We start from the raw sequence: 14,149 nt of genomic DNA, 5'->3' as shown, positions 1-14,149 counted from the left end.
GGCACTCCACACTCAAGAGGACTTTCCGGCTGACAGCAGATCTTCTGTATAGCAGTCAACAAGTCTGTCACTGCCCATGCCCACTTGGGACAATTCATCACAGTGTTCAGGAGATTGTTTAGTGAAGCTGCTAGTACACATCCTGCGGGTATTTATGGAATGGCAAAACCCCCTCAGTGTCCTGCAGCAGAAGCTCAGACATGGCTCAGTGCCCACATTTCCTCAACCCAATGAGTAGGACACCTGGGTGGACAGAATATCTTCTTTGCAGCATCCCATTGGGGAAAAGCGGACTGCAGAGGGACACCAGGGTCCCTGGGGTGCATTTGTGGTTGAATTCCCTGCCTCTCTGGAGGTGACGGCAGCTTTTCTCAGGGCACTCCATCATCCTGCCTCCCCCAGCCCATGACTGTCCGGGGGAGGGGCCGTCATTAACATGTAACACAATTCCATTCCTCCCATTTAACGAAACGAGAAACAGGCTCCTGGGAAGTGTTTCTATTTGGCATCTGATTTTCAAGATGGAGTTGCTGAGGTTGGCAGGAGACCCCCGTGAGGCATGACCTAAAGTGCCCTGCACTGAGCCAAGCTGGCTGAGGGTCATTTCCAGCGGCCAGGCCCGCACCGCTGAGTCTGAGAGCGCAGGGGGAGTTGCTGTGCCCCGGCCTGGGGAGCACGGGTGGATCATTTTTCAGGCACAGTAAGGAACTAGCCAGTTGCCTGGGTCACGCAGATGCCAAGCAAACACTCCTCGCACAAAATAAAATGATGGGTGTTTCCCACTTCCCCTTGGGGAGGGGAGAAAGGGTCAGGGCTGACCTGTGGAAGAAATGACCCAAGAAGTGAGCTGCCCAGCCCTGGAGACCATGAGTCACCATCATTTAGAAGGCTCTTGGCGGAGACTGACCAGCTGGCAGGGAGGGGAACTCAGGCTCTTTCACTTATGGACCGAGTGATAGAGAAGTGTCATTTTGTCTGAAAAGCGTTAGCAATTCTTTTTTGTAAAAGAAAATAATTGCATATTAAGTGTTCATGCTCATATTTTTCTATGTACTGTTTAGGAAAAAGATCCAATGAATAATTTAAAATGTATCTCTTGGAAATTAACACTTAACACAAATGAGTAATGTTCCAAAGAGCCAGAGGCTTACTCAAAAAAATAGTCCCCTTGCAAAGTGCCAGAACTTGCTTGTAAGTGACCAAATGTTGACCAATAGCTCAGAAATACCTGACAAATCAACTGTCTTACTAGGTCTCAGACGTTCATTTCTCACGTCTCTGTCCTTACTCATTCTTACCTTTCTGTTTTGTTCTGTGGAAATGGGCAGAATGAGGAAGTCTGCGTTCGCGTGGCTCCGGCTGTTTCTCATGCAGCCATGTGATGTGATAAGGTTCGTTTTCTGCATCCCTTGCTCCATTTGGTGGTTTGGACTCCCAGTGGAGGAACCTGCCTTTAACTTGACGGCTGCAGCAGTTGGGGCCCAAACGGCATTTGGGGGAAGTTTGGAAATGGCATGCTAGCACACACTGTACCTAAACGTTATAAATCAGCAAAATGATAATCAGTGCTTTTGGAATTAAAATTTAAATTATGTTAGAGAAAAAGCTGAAATTTAAATAATTAGCATATTAAACAATAATTTTGCAGAGGATATGTTTCTTTCTTCTTCTTCTTCTTTTTTTTTTTTTTTGCCAAAACTTTTTTTAAGTAAAAAAGATCCCTGTTTCTATTAAAGTCCTTTCCAGATTGCAAAGAGAAACTGAGGGAGTCATTCAGAAATCACATCGTCCTTCTTCTCCACCCCAGGTATATATAACTCAGCGAGAGTTATGAGATAAGAGGGAAATTATTTCATCTGGTAAAAAACCTTTTCTTATACAGAATGGGTCTTAGGGAAGCCCTCTTTGATAGGGTGACATTTGAGCAAAAGCTTAAAGCAAGTGAAGGAATCTGGGGAAAGAATATTCCAGATGGAAAAAAAAGCAAATGCAAAGGCTGTGAGGAGGGAGCGTCCAGGTGTGTCAAAGAACAGCCAAGAGGGCAGAGTGGCCGAAGCAGGTGGGCAGGGAAGAGGGTCGTAGGAGATAAGCCAGGAGGGGGCAGGGGAAGTGCCACGTAGGCCACTGGAAGTGGAACAAATATAGACTCTAATGTTAGACCATTAACATAGACCAAGACATTTGAGAAGAAAAGGGGGTGCTGTTATAAATACAGGGTGTGCTAGTTTGAAAGGATGCATGTCCCCTAGAAAAGCCATGTTTTAATCTAAATCCTATTTCATAAGGTCAGAATAATCCCTATTCAACACTCTATGTTTGAAACTGTAATCAGATCATCTCCCTAGAGATGTGATTTAATCAAGAGTGGTTGTTAAGCTGAATTAGGTGACAAACCTGTCTCCACCCATTTGGGAGAGTTTTAATAGGTTTACTGGAATCCTGTAAAAGAGGAAACATTTTGGAGAAAGAAGGAGATTCAGACAGAGCAGAGAAGAACGACATAGCCACGAGAAGCAGAGAGCCCACAAGCCAGTGACCTTTGGAGAAGAAAAAGGAAAACGCCTCCCGGGTTGCTTCATGAAACAGGAAGCCAGGAGAGAAAGCTAGCAGATGACGCCGTGTTTGCCATGTGCCCTTCCAGATGAGAGAGGAACCCTGACCGTGTTCACCATGTGCCTTCTCACTTGAGAGAGAAACCCTGAACTTCCTCGGCCTTCTTGAGCCAAGGTATCTTTCCCTGGATGCCTTAAATTGGACATTTCTATAGACTTGTTTTAATTGGGACATTTTCTCGGCCTTAGAACTGTAAGCTAGCAACTTATTAAATTCCCCTTTTTAAAAGCCATTCCGTTTCTGGTATATTGCATCCTGGCAGCTAGCAAACTAGGACAGAGGGCATAAACTGAATCTGTCCCAAATGAACTGGGACATAAGGTTAACCTGATTTTATGGGCATGGTTTCATTTTGAGTGAGAGAATTAGAGAACTGTGAGCATAGAAATGACATGATGTGACATGTTTGGTAGGCTGACTCTGGCTTCTGCATGGAGAGTAGAGAGTAGGGAGCAAAGGAGCAGCAAGGGGACAGGTGCATGACAGGGTGGCATGGATCCGTGGAGGTGGTGAGAAGTGGTCAGATTCTAGGTATATCTGGAAGGTAGACCCGTGGGGTCTGCTGATATTGAGCAGAGGGTACAAATGAAAGAGGGCAGTCAAGAATGACTCCAGGTTTTTTGCCCTTGGAGCACCAGAAGAAAAGAGCTTCTGCTCCTGAAATAGGAAAAAGTATAAGAGTGGAGTGTGGATCATTGACTTTTGAGATGCTTATTGCACTTCTGATGGGGATGCCCGGTAGGCAGTTGAATGTGGGGCCTGGAGTTCAGGGGAGAGGTGAGGGCAGAAGGCCTGAGGTTAGGTGAGGCGAGCCTGCTCTGTGAGCAGCTAAGCCGTGAAGCAGGGCGAGATCATAAGGGCATGAGCGCAGATAGAGCATCGGGGATTAAGCCCTGGGTGCCCAGGTATTTACAGGTTGGGGGTACAAGGAGGAAACAATAAAGAAGACTGGACAGGAGTGGTCCCTATGGGAAGAAAGAGCCAAACAAATCATTACCCTAAGAAAGGAGTGATGGTGAGTTCAGGCGCAACAACAGTTCACACAATATGAGCTCTTCCCTCTATGCAAGGAAATGTCCTAGTTTGCCAGGTCCCGCAGCCTGGGCTGGCTAAACAACAGGCGTCTGTTGACTCATGGATTTGAAGGCCGTGCCTTCTCCCAGGGCCGGCTCTGTTGTGGTGACGGTCATCCTTGACCCGTGCCTGCTCTCCTGGTCTCCACTGGCTTCCGGCTTCTCTCTGTGGCTTTCTCTGGCTGACCGTGTCTGAATTTCCTCTTTATGCGGCCTTCAGTGATAGAGGGGCAGACTCTCCCTGGGTCAGTTTGGCCGCAGCTTAACTAAGACTAACGCCTCAAAGGTCCTGCTGACAAATGAGCTCATACCCAGAGGAGAGCGGACTGGGGCTGGGATGTGACTTCATGAGGAAGCGATTCAACCCCCAACTGTAGAGAGGGGGGCCCTAAAGAAGACAGAGGAAGGGGGGCAGTGAGCCAAGCAGGGGAACCAGGGCTCTGCTGGGCCCTGGGTGCCGAGGAAAGAGAACCTGTCATCTGAGAGCCGAGAGAGCGGGGCCGTGAGACACTGCAGGATTGAGCCACATAAAGCTCCTTGCCGACCTCTGTGGAGACAACAAACGCAGACAACTGTTGTGAAAGGCTGGGCTGTGAAGACATAAGAGATGAGGGAGCAGCTGGAGGAAGGCAGTGGCCAGGAAGATGACGAGTTTCTAAATGAAGGGGATGTGACCATGTTCACAGCCCGCAGGGGCAGCCAGCCCGGAGACCGCCACCTGAGATGGAAGGGACCCCAGGAGAACGAGGTCTCCTCAGAGAACAGGAAGGCAGGAGGCCAAGAGCTCCTAAGGCAGAGTGACCTCATCCCTTCCAAGGATGAGAGCCCAGAGCAGGGCTGAGTCCAGATGAAGGGGAGAGGCACTGTCTCCCAGGGCTGGGAAAGAAGGGAGAGGGTCCCTGCGGAAGATGGCAGCCCCTGCCCCCTGCTTCCGTGGCACGGCTCAGTTCCTGCTGTTTGAACAGCACCGGAGCTCACCCCATGTACAGCAGGTGAGTTTTCCAGGCACTCAGCCTCAAGGTTGCAGATGTCATGGGAAGTGGCTGTCCCCAAGGGGAAAGGACAGCTGCCACCTGCCCGTCGGCAGGGGGACTGCAAGGAAAGCAGGGCAGGAGGCCCCCGGGGGGCAAAGAGGGAGGCTCAGCTGAACTAGAGTCCAGCCAAAACCAGACACTGGCCGCTGCTTTTTCTGAAAAGTGCCATTTTCCTGACAAATTTGAAGTCCTCAGTTATTCCCCTGGCAGTCACAAGCCATGGTCATCACCTGTGGGCAGTGCTGGGAGACGCCAGTTTGCACTGGACACCCTGGGGTGGGGGATGCAAAATAGTATTTTCCCTTCACTCGTCTCTGAGTATGAGCCGTGTCTCCTGGGAAGGTTTTATACTCGAACAGCGGGCTCAGTCCACGGAGCTGATTCTAATCACCTTGCGACCTTGTTTTAATGAGGAGGAATGGAGGAGAGCCTGTGGCAGGTGTGGGTGTGTCCCAATTCTGGCAGAGGATGCAATTGGAAGCGTGGGACATGGAAATTCAATAGCTCTGGGGATGAAGTTTTAAAAAGATAAAATAGCTAAAATTCTGCCTTCTCTTAAACGCCCTAGGTGACCGGGTCCCAGGGCAGGGGTGAGGGGAGAATCCCCATCAGTGCAAGCCCAGGCACCCAAGCTGGGTCTGTCTGCTGTGGGAACAGAGGTGTCCTTGCCACGTGAGGGTCAGCAATGGTGCACACATGTGTGAGAGAGTGTGTATGTAATAATCAAGCTACAGTGTCATTTTCTAGGTACAAATTCTAAAACATATTTTTAAAAATGTTTGCCCCACCACAGCTTCTACATTCTTTAAGGACAGGACTACTTCAATTTCAGATTATGACTTATTATAAACTAATATGACTAAAAATAACTAAATATGTTCAATAACTAAATATATTCATTTATCTTTTAAAATCTAGATATGACAGCTCAAATACTCTTTTTGCAGGAAGAACTGTGAAAAGTAATACCATTGAATCTTAGAACGGCAATGTGTTACATAATTAAGAATTCTATTTTAGAAATGACATATTTTTACTTAAGTTGCTTGGTTTGTTTCAAGTCCTTAAAAACACTACAACTTTAAAACATGGAAATAAAATTATATAGTCAGAAATGGAACTGCTCGTAAAGGTGACTGTTGAAGGCATTATATGAGAAGGTGTGAAGGAGGGAGACTACTGTAATTTAGTCCACATGCAACCATAGCTGTCATCTGTGAGCTGTCTCAGCCAGAGATGCACGATCTGGGACATGACATGGTCAGGCTGTTTAACAAGGTTTGAGAAATGACTCTTGGGGACAAGCTGCATCTGGGGCCTAATAAATGCATCAGTCATGTGCCTGTGTAATGTGAGCTGCATGTGAGCAAGGTCCAACATCTGTTAATGCTCACATCATTTTCTCCCAACACTGAATCTAGAATCTGGTTGGTGCTAAACAGATATTTGAAGGATGGCTCTACGAATGAATGAATGAATGAGTATATGGATGAGTGAGTGAATGGGTGAGTAAACAAATGGATGAGCGATTGAATGGATATGTGAGTGACTGGATGAGTGAGTGAATGCATGAGTTAATGAATGGATAAACGAATGAATGATGAATGAGTAAATGGGTGAATGGGATACATGAATGAATTAGTGAATGGGTGAGTGAGGCCATTCGAGTGGCTCCCAGGACCGTGGACTGGGAGGGGCTTGCCCGCTCAACAGGATGTATGGCCTCCTGCCTAGCTCTGCGGTAGCTGTATGTGTGCACAGGCTACCCTGCCCCCACTCTGTAACTGTGCCCTGTTCCTTCCAAAGCAACACTGAGCCACCTTCCTACAGATTGAGCCCATAGGCGAGGAGAAAGAGACCTGCGCTGTTTCATCTGAACGATAGAAAATGTCACTGTCTTCAAGTGTTTGGAGAGCAGTGCTGTGTAAGAGAGACCCGAGAGCTGCAGTCCACTCTGGGAAGGGACTTCCTGCCAGGCCGAGGACCGAGGCGGAGCGGTCTGCCTGGGGGTGTGTGCGTTTCTGTCCCCCCTGTCCCCAAGACGTCCTGGCAGTGCCGGGTGACGACCCCAGAGGAGAAGTCACAGAATGTGGTTCTCAAAGGGCATCCAAGACCCAAGCGCGTGTCCAAGACCCTTTCAGGGGCTCCCCAAGGTCACTCAGTGGCTTTGCCTTGTTGGCCTTGGCAGTGATGCATCTGTCGGGAGATGACGGCGTCTCAGCAGGGTCCGGGCAGTGGCCCGACGCAAAGCCGTTGTACCTTCACCCCTGTGCACCCGATAGCAGAATTAACTTTGTGGGAACTCGACCCTTGAGTGCGTAGCCTTTTACTAGTGTAGGTAACGAAATCACAAGTGCACCTGCTCTCCTGAGTAAGGTGGTTGTCTCAGGAAACATACCGAGAGCTGGAGTAAGTTTCAGGCTGAACCGGACACTTTCATTATGGAACATCAGTTTTACTTGAAAACAACTGTGAACAATTGGTTATTTGGACTTGGTTTTGGGAAGACATTTTCTCAAAAATGAACCAAATGAGCCTGAGAGAGCACAACTGACTGTCTCTGTCACCAGAGGTAAGGTCTGAGCTTTCTGGTGAAACTTAAAATTCTGGAAAACTTGTATTTGCCCTTCCAAACCTGCGAGCTTCCTGTTACTTAAAAACATTTTTTCCTAATGAGATTTGTGGTGGTATTAACAATTGTGAGTTCTGGTACGATGAAGTGTGTCACAGCAAGGGAGAGATACATAACTCAGTGAACTAATATTTGCCAAATGACCGAAAAATGTTGTGAAATCAAGTGTACGTCAAAGGTCCATTCGACGTGCATGAAAGGTCGGTGGATTTTACTGTAACAGAGAAGGAAACATTCACTGCTGTGGTTTCAGATTCCACATGGCAGGGAGCTTGTAAGAAACAACAACTTGTCACATGAATTGTGGTCTAGAATCAAAGCAGAATACTCAGAATTACCTAAAACAGCTATTAAAATATTCCTCCTTTTCCATATGTGCAAGTCCAGATTTTCTTCCTATACTCCAACCAAAAAAAAAAAGAATACGTTGCAAGCAGATATGAAAATCTGGTTAATTTCTATTAAGCCAGAAATTAAAGAGGCTTATAAAGATGTGCCATCTTCTCACTATTATTATTATTATTGCTTTGGAAAATATTTATTTTTAAGAAAAAATGTTATTTGTGCTGACATTTAATGGATTTTTATTGTTATTTTAAAATAAATTACGAATTCATATTTTAGAAATTTCTCAGTTTTCATTTCTAATATAGTAAATATCAAAAGATATAACTCACTTAAACAAAAGTTCTCTTGGGTCTTCAATAATTATTAAGAGTATAAAGGGGTCCTGAGGTTAAAAGTTTGAGAACTAAAAAAAAAATTAAAAATTAAAAAATTTAAATAAGTTTGAGAACTGCTGTTGTAGAGGCATTTTAATTGTGAGTGATTCCTTGACCTTCAGGTTCAGTACTTCTGTGAATTAATGAAATTCACTTGGCAGTCTTTCCTTTCTGTATGTGGAATAAATATAACACTTGTGTCAAAGTCACGTATTCTTGGCAAAATTAACAACTTATCCCTTCTGAAATTCTTCAACATTCAATTTCAAGGTCTACTTCTTAAAATTAGGAACTATATGATTACATCTAAAAAAAAATACTGCTTGGAATTCATAAAATATATGTCCTTCGACGTAACTAAAACATAAATCACATGTATGTGTTTCCTGCAATATTACTAAATTTGTAATTTGAACAACTCCCTCCTTCTGTTTAGTTTCAAAATCCTATGTTTATCTTAAATTTTAAACAGGAAGAAATGATTTGTTCTCCTGCCTTCATTCTTAACTCAAGCACACAGTATCTCAATAGTAAAACAAAGAAAAAAAGAGGAAGGAAGTGCAATCTGTTTTAAAGAGGGCTTATTTGTCTCAGACTAACAATTACCCAGAGGAAGAAAACCCGCTGCTGACAGTTGCCAGCCTTTCTGCTCCCTGGTGGTATCAGGTCCAGCCTGATGGTCAGCAGGGGACCCAACTGTAGTGCCCATCGCTCATTTAAATGAACACAAACAGCGCCAACTAACAGGATATATCCCTGGAAGGACTGTGTTTATTTCTATTTTGTCTTTTTTTTTCCTCCTCAGGAATTTAACTGGCACATTTCCTGACTTCCCTAACGTAGAAGAAGGAGGTTCAGCTATTATTTTTTCTAACAAGACCCCACAACAGGTACAAATATGCTTCAGAAAGAAAATGTGTATATATATGTATATATAATCACATTTCTTATCATTTTAAAGCTAATGGGGCAGGGCTCATGGTGTGATTATGTCTTGGTTATTTTCCTAAAAAATGTTTGCATAGAAATGTTCGTTGATGTCTATCAGTGTATAAAATTTCAAATTTATTTCAAAATGGATTCATCCTATTTCCTACTTAATCCTTGAATGAGATGCAGCGACGCACAATGCTCGTTTTCTCAGCACCCACCTGAGGACCTTGATTTCAGGAGTTCTTTACGCTCTTGGGCCTCTTACTTCTCAGTGGCCTCTGCTGTGCCCCTGCCCCATCGTCACACGAGAGACCCCAGCTGTCCACTCACGTCCTCCTGGGGTCTCGTGCTGCTCTCGTGCTCCTTAGCGCTGTTGTGCAGGTCACCCTCTCCCCGCACTGAGGGTACCTCTTCTCCTTCTCTCCTTCTCCCTCCAGTTAATCCCCATCATCTGTCAAGACTCAGATCTCTGCCGTGTCCATGCTCTGCACAACAGACACCATTTGGTCGTCCCTGCAGTGCTCCAGGGGCATTTGTAAAACTGACATCTGGAATTGTTTTTTTTCAAATGCCTTAATAAACTAGAAATTGGAAAACTCTTCTTAGCCTAAGAGTATTTATCTTAGAAACCAGGAGAAGATTTGCTTTATACGCTACATGGAAATATAAACAAGCAATCAGTGTTTCACAGTATCCTCACGAAAGAAAACTTAAATGATGGAGAACTTGCCCTACTTGACATAGATCTCATTGTAAAGATAAAGTAATTACAACCTCATGGTTTTGGGAAAAGAAATAGACAGGAAACAACAGCGACACAAAAACAGCATGCAACTTTGTAACATTCTGTGCAAATACTGTGCTAAGCACTTTACATAAATTAACTCATTTATTGCCCTCAGTCCATGAAGGGGTCAAGCAGCTTAGGCAAATTCACAGAGTTAATAAGTTGTGGAGCCAGGTTCGCTGACTTTGGAACAGTGTACTCAGAAACAGATTCAACACCGTGGTTTGGAAGTCAGTAATAAAATGATGACATTTCAAATCAGTGGGGAAGCATAGACCATTCAATAAATATTATTGAGACAACTGGCTCACCATTGGATGGAATCAAGTAAATCCTTCATTATTTACACAAAACAAATGTCATACATTAAATATTTAAATGTAAAAATCGAAAACACAAAGTGCCAGAAGAAATTATTTGAATATTTAATGATCAGAGGGTAGAAATAACTTAAAGCATATCACCATGGGCAGAAATCATACAGAGGAAAGACTGGTATATTTGTTTATATGAAGCTCAAATGGCAAAAAAATATATGTAAATGAAGCGAAAGTCATCTGACAAGCTGGGGAAATATTTATAACATGTGACAATAGGCATCTTTAACATTTAAAGTTTCTTAGAAAATAACAAGAAAATATGAACATACTAGTAGAAAAGAGCGCAAAGAAATGAATATTTCACAAAAGAAAAAGTTTTAATCACTAATAAAGAAATGTATATGCAAAATACTGTTGCTATATCATTCTTCACTTATATAGGATTGGTAAAAATCTTAAATCATGATAATAACAAGTTGGTGGCAATGTGGGAAAAAGTTACTGTGAGATATTATATTGCTGCTATCTACATAAATTAGTATGACTTTTTTTTTAGAGAAATAGACCAAGTAAAAGTAAAAATTTTAGCATGTATACATGTAACTCATCAAAGCCACGTGCGGAACTTACACTAAGGAAATAATAAAACAAGTTCCCATAGATCAGAGGTTAAACTTTTTCCACAGGAAATCAAATATTAAATATTTTAGACTTGTGGAACATAACAGCTTCTATCACAGCTACTCAGTTCTGCCACCGGACGCAGCCTATAAGCGAATGGGCAGGCCGTACGTGCCAATAAAACTTTAGTTACAAAATGGGTAGCACACCAGACTCAGCCCTTGGGCCGCAATTTGCTGACTCTTGTCATAGGTGATTGAAAAGCTTGTTCATTTCTCCAGTGTTCTTAGCCCTGAAAAAAAAGAAACAGCCTACTGCTCTTCTCTGGAGAATAAGTAAAGGACCATGAGATACTAACCGCAGTAAAAGCAGTGCTGTAGTTGGGGTTTCTCAGCCTCAGTACTGCTGCCCCAAGTCAGCCTCCCCAGCTCCCTTTGTTGTCTGGCATGAGCCCTCCGGGTGAAGCATCCAGGCCCCCCCATTACAACTGGAAATTCTCTCCCCCCACTTCCCTACCAAAAGCCAGCCCCAGCTCCTGCAGCATTCTCCCTGCTCCCGAGAGGACGCCTGCCCTTCTCGCCTGAACTCTGGGAGCCCTTAATATCTGCTCTACCATTTGGCACTTCATCAAGACCTGCCTACAGTATACTTGTCATTTTGACCTGGTGTTATTTCACGTTCTTACATGTTTAAGTCCTGTCCCGCCAGCTAAATCGCTAGGCACAAGTCGTGTCTTGAAAGTCTTGTTAGTTTAGAAAGGTAATGATTATGGAATTAAGAAGGTTGATGGAATGTCTAAATGGCTCATGAGGTACATAAATTCTAGTCAATATAAGACCAAAGGAAAACTGAAGGTGTTTGGTTAGTACATTAAAACAAAGCAAAGGAGACCACAAAGCAGCATAACTGTAAAGGCACGTGATTGCAACATCAGCGTAGCGTAGTGTTTAAAAATCACAGTTCCATCACACACTAGTTCTGCACGTGAACGAAGTTACTTCCCACCTCTGCCCCTCCGTTTCCTCATCTGTACATGGAGATTCTAGCAATGCCCACCTCCCTAGACTGATGTGATGGTTAAATGAGGTGATACATGCACCATACTTAGAACAGCACTTGGTGCCGTGAAATCATCGGAAAGTCTTAGCATTTGTTACTAGTGTTAGGTGGGGGAGGAGGAGAAGGATGAAGAGACTGTAGAATAATAATAATAATAATAATAATAATAATAATAATAATGATCAAGCCTGATCATTATTACCAACTACGTAAATGATTAAATATATATGTTCGTAAAAAATAATTCACATAGTTTTTATGAAATGAGAATAACTTTGACATCAAACCCCCAAAAAGTCTGCATAGAGATAGAACCACGGACCAAACATTTGATGACTATTAATGAAAAATCATGTTAACATATTAAAGCCAGCAGCTCATTAAATAGGTAAAACACCCCAATCGAGTGGTGATTCTTCCAAAATGCAAGGATGGTCCAACTTTAGAATGTCCATGAATATACTTCATCATGTAAAGAGATCAAAAAAGAAAATCTGCGTGGTGTGACGGTGGCTCAGTGGCAGAATTCTTGCCTGCCATGCCAGAGACCTGGATTTGATTCCCAGTGCCTGCCCACGTGAAAAGAAAACAAACCATAACGTCATCATTGTGGATGCTGAAAGGGCATTTTAGAAAATTTAGCAACCATTCTTAATCTTAATAACTAAACTCAATAAAATTAAAATAGATGTATACTTCTTTAACATCACAAAACATTCGTATTTTAGTTCACAATCCAATGCCATGCATAATGGAATTCACTAGAAACATTGCCAGTGAAATCAGGAAAACTACCTGGAGACCACTGCCACCACTATTATTTAATGTCCTATAGGAACTAATGAACATCATTAGACAAAAAAAACAGAGAGAGAGAGATGTAGGCATTGGAATGGAAGAGGCAAAATAATCATGTTTTCAATATGTTCTACACTAAGAAATCCAAGGAGAATCAACTGAAAATATACTTTAAACAGTATAAGTTGGAAGAGATACAAAACTAATATACAGGAAACAATAGCTTTTGTATGTACAAACAACGAGATGGAAGATTTAATACAAGAAAATAGTCCATTTAAATCACCAACAACACAAAGATAAAATGCCTAGGAATGGATTGAACAAGATGACAGTGTGGGATGTGCCAGGATGCCATTTCCCTACACAATTTTGAACAACTATCAAAACCTGGCAGAGCCATCTTCTTCAAAACTCCAGACACTGATAAAGGGTTGCGGTAACTGGGCAGGGCCAAAACAAGAAAATGCAGCTTTAAAAAAGGGAGAAGTTCATGCCATCCTTGTTGGATCCTCCCCACACACTCACTGGTCAGTGTGGAGCCAGCCAGCCCTCTATCATGGGTCCCAATGAGACTCTCCCAAAGAGAGCAGAGCAACCCCTGTGTGCACACCGCAGAGCCTGCTGGTGAGGTGGCAGCCTGAAAGACTGAACCACCTGCCAGAAATTGTCCTGTAGGAAGAACAGCTTGCTGGCAGCTAAAGCAGCCTAAAAAATATTTAGGTCAAAGTGGCCTGGACAAGGGATTACCTGCTCTAAGTTATACAATAGATCACCTGGGAGGTGGAGAAAGTCTACTTCATAGAGAGTAGAGGGGGCATTCAGATTCTCATACACAGGTGAATTCCTAAGTTCATGAGAAAAACATAAGCAGAGGACAGGACCCAGGCTCAGAAAAGAATGCAAGGACACAACACTCCATGTAAGCCTCAAGCTGATCGTCTTGATAGGAGAGCTGCACTCTAAGGAGAGCACTGGGCGACTCAGCTGATTTGCAGTCTGTGAAAGGTGTTTTTTTTGCTTTGGTTTGCTAGCTCCAGACACTCAAAGAAATCTCTGCCTATTATTTGCTGAATAAAACTTATGGAACAGAGAGGTAAGGGACTAAATCCCAGGGTTAAAAATTTAAAATAAATACTGTGCAGCAAAAGCTTCTAAGACAAAGAAACAGGAAATGATGGCTCATTCAAAAGAACATGATAAAAATCCAGAAACCATCAATGAAGAAGACCAGACTGAGAACGTACCGGATGAACACTTTTAAGAAATAATCCTTGATATGCTCAAGAAAATAAAGGAAAACACAGAGAACTAAAGGAAAACAATGAATGAAAAATATGAGCTCCTCAATGCAGAAAGACATTTTTAAAAGGGACCAAATAAAAATACAGGAATTGAAGACCACAATAACTAAAATGAAAAAATTCCGATGAGGGTTTCATCAGCAGATTAGAGCTGGTAAAAGAACAAATCAGTGAACGCCAAGGCATGGCAATTGAAACAATTTAGGCTAAGGAGAAAATGAAAAAGGGTGAACAGTGCATAAGAGGCATATGG

The 14,149-nt window shown here is 43.2% G+C and overlaps 1 protein-coding gene across 3 annotated transcripts in view; it reads left to right on the top strand.

The window, feature by feature from the left end:
- Nucleotides 1-14,149, top strand: part of DRC11 (dynein regulatory complex subunit 11) — a 237,563-nt gene that overhangs the window by 94,579 nt on the left and 128,835 nt on the right. For all 3 annotated transcript variants that reach the window (XM_077155534.1, XM_077155536.1, XM_077155535.1), the window contains exon 7: nucleotides 8,880-8,964. In XM_077155534.1, the coding sequence (XP_077011649.1) occupies nucleotides 8,880-8,964 (85 nt within the window). The remainder of the gene's footprint in view (nucleotides 1-8,879; nucleotides 8,965-14,149) is intronic.

Source organism: Tamandua tetradactyla, chromosome 3 (assembly GCF_023851605.1).
Source record: "Tamandua tetradactyla isolate mTamTet1 chromosome 3, mTamTet1.pri, whole genome shotgun sequence".
NCBI lineage: Eukaryota > Metazoa > Chordata > Mammalia > Pilosa > Myrmecophagidae > Tamandua > Tamandua tetradactyla.
The sequence above is the reverse complement of the archived record's forward strand: the minus strand, read 5'-3'. Positions and strand labels throughout refer to the sequence as shown.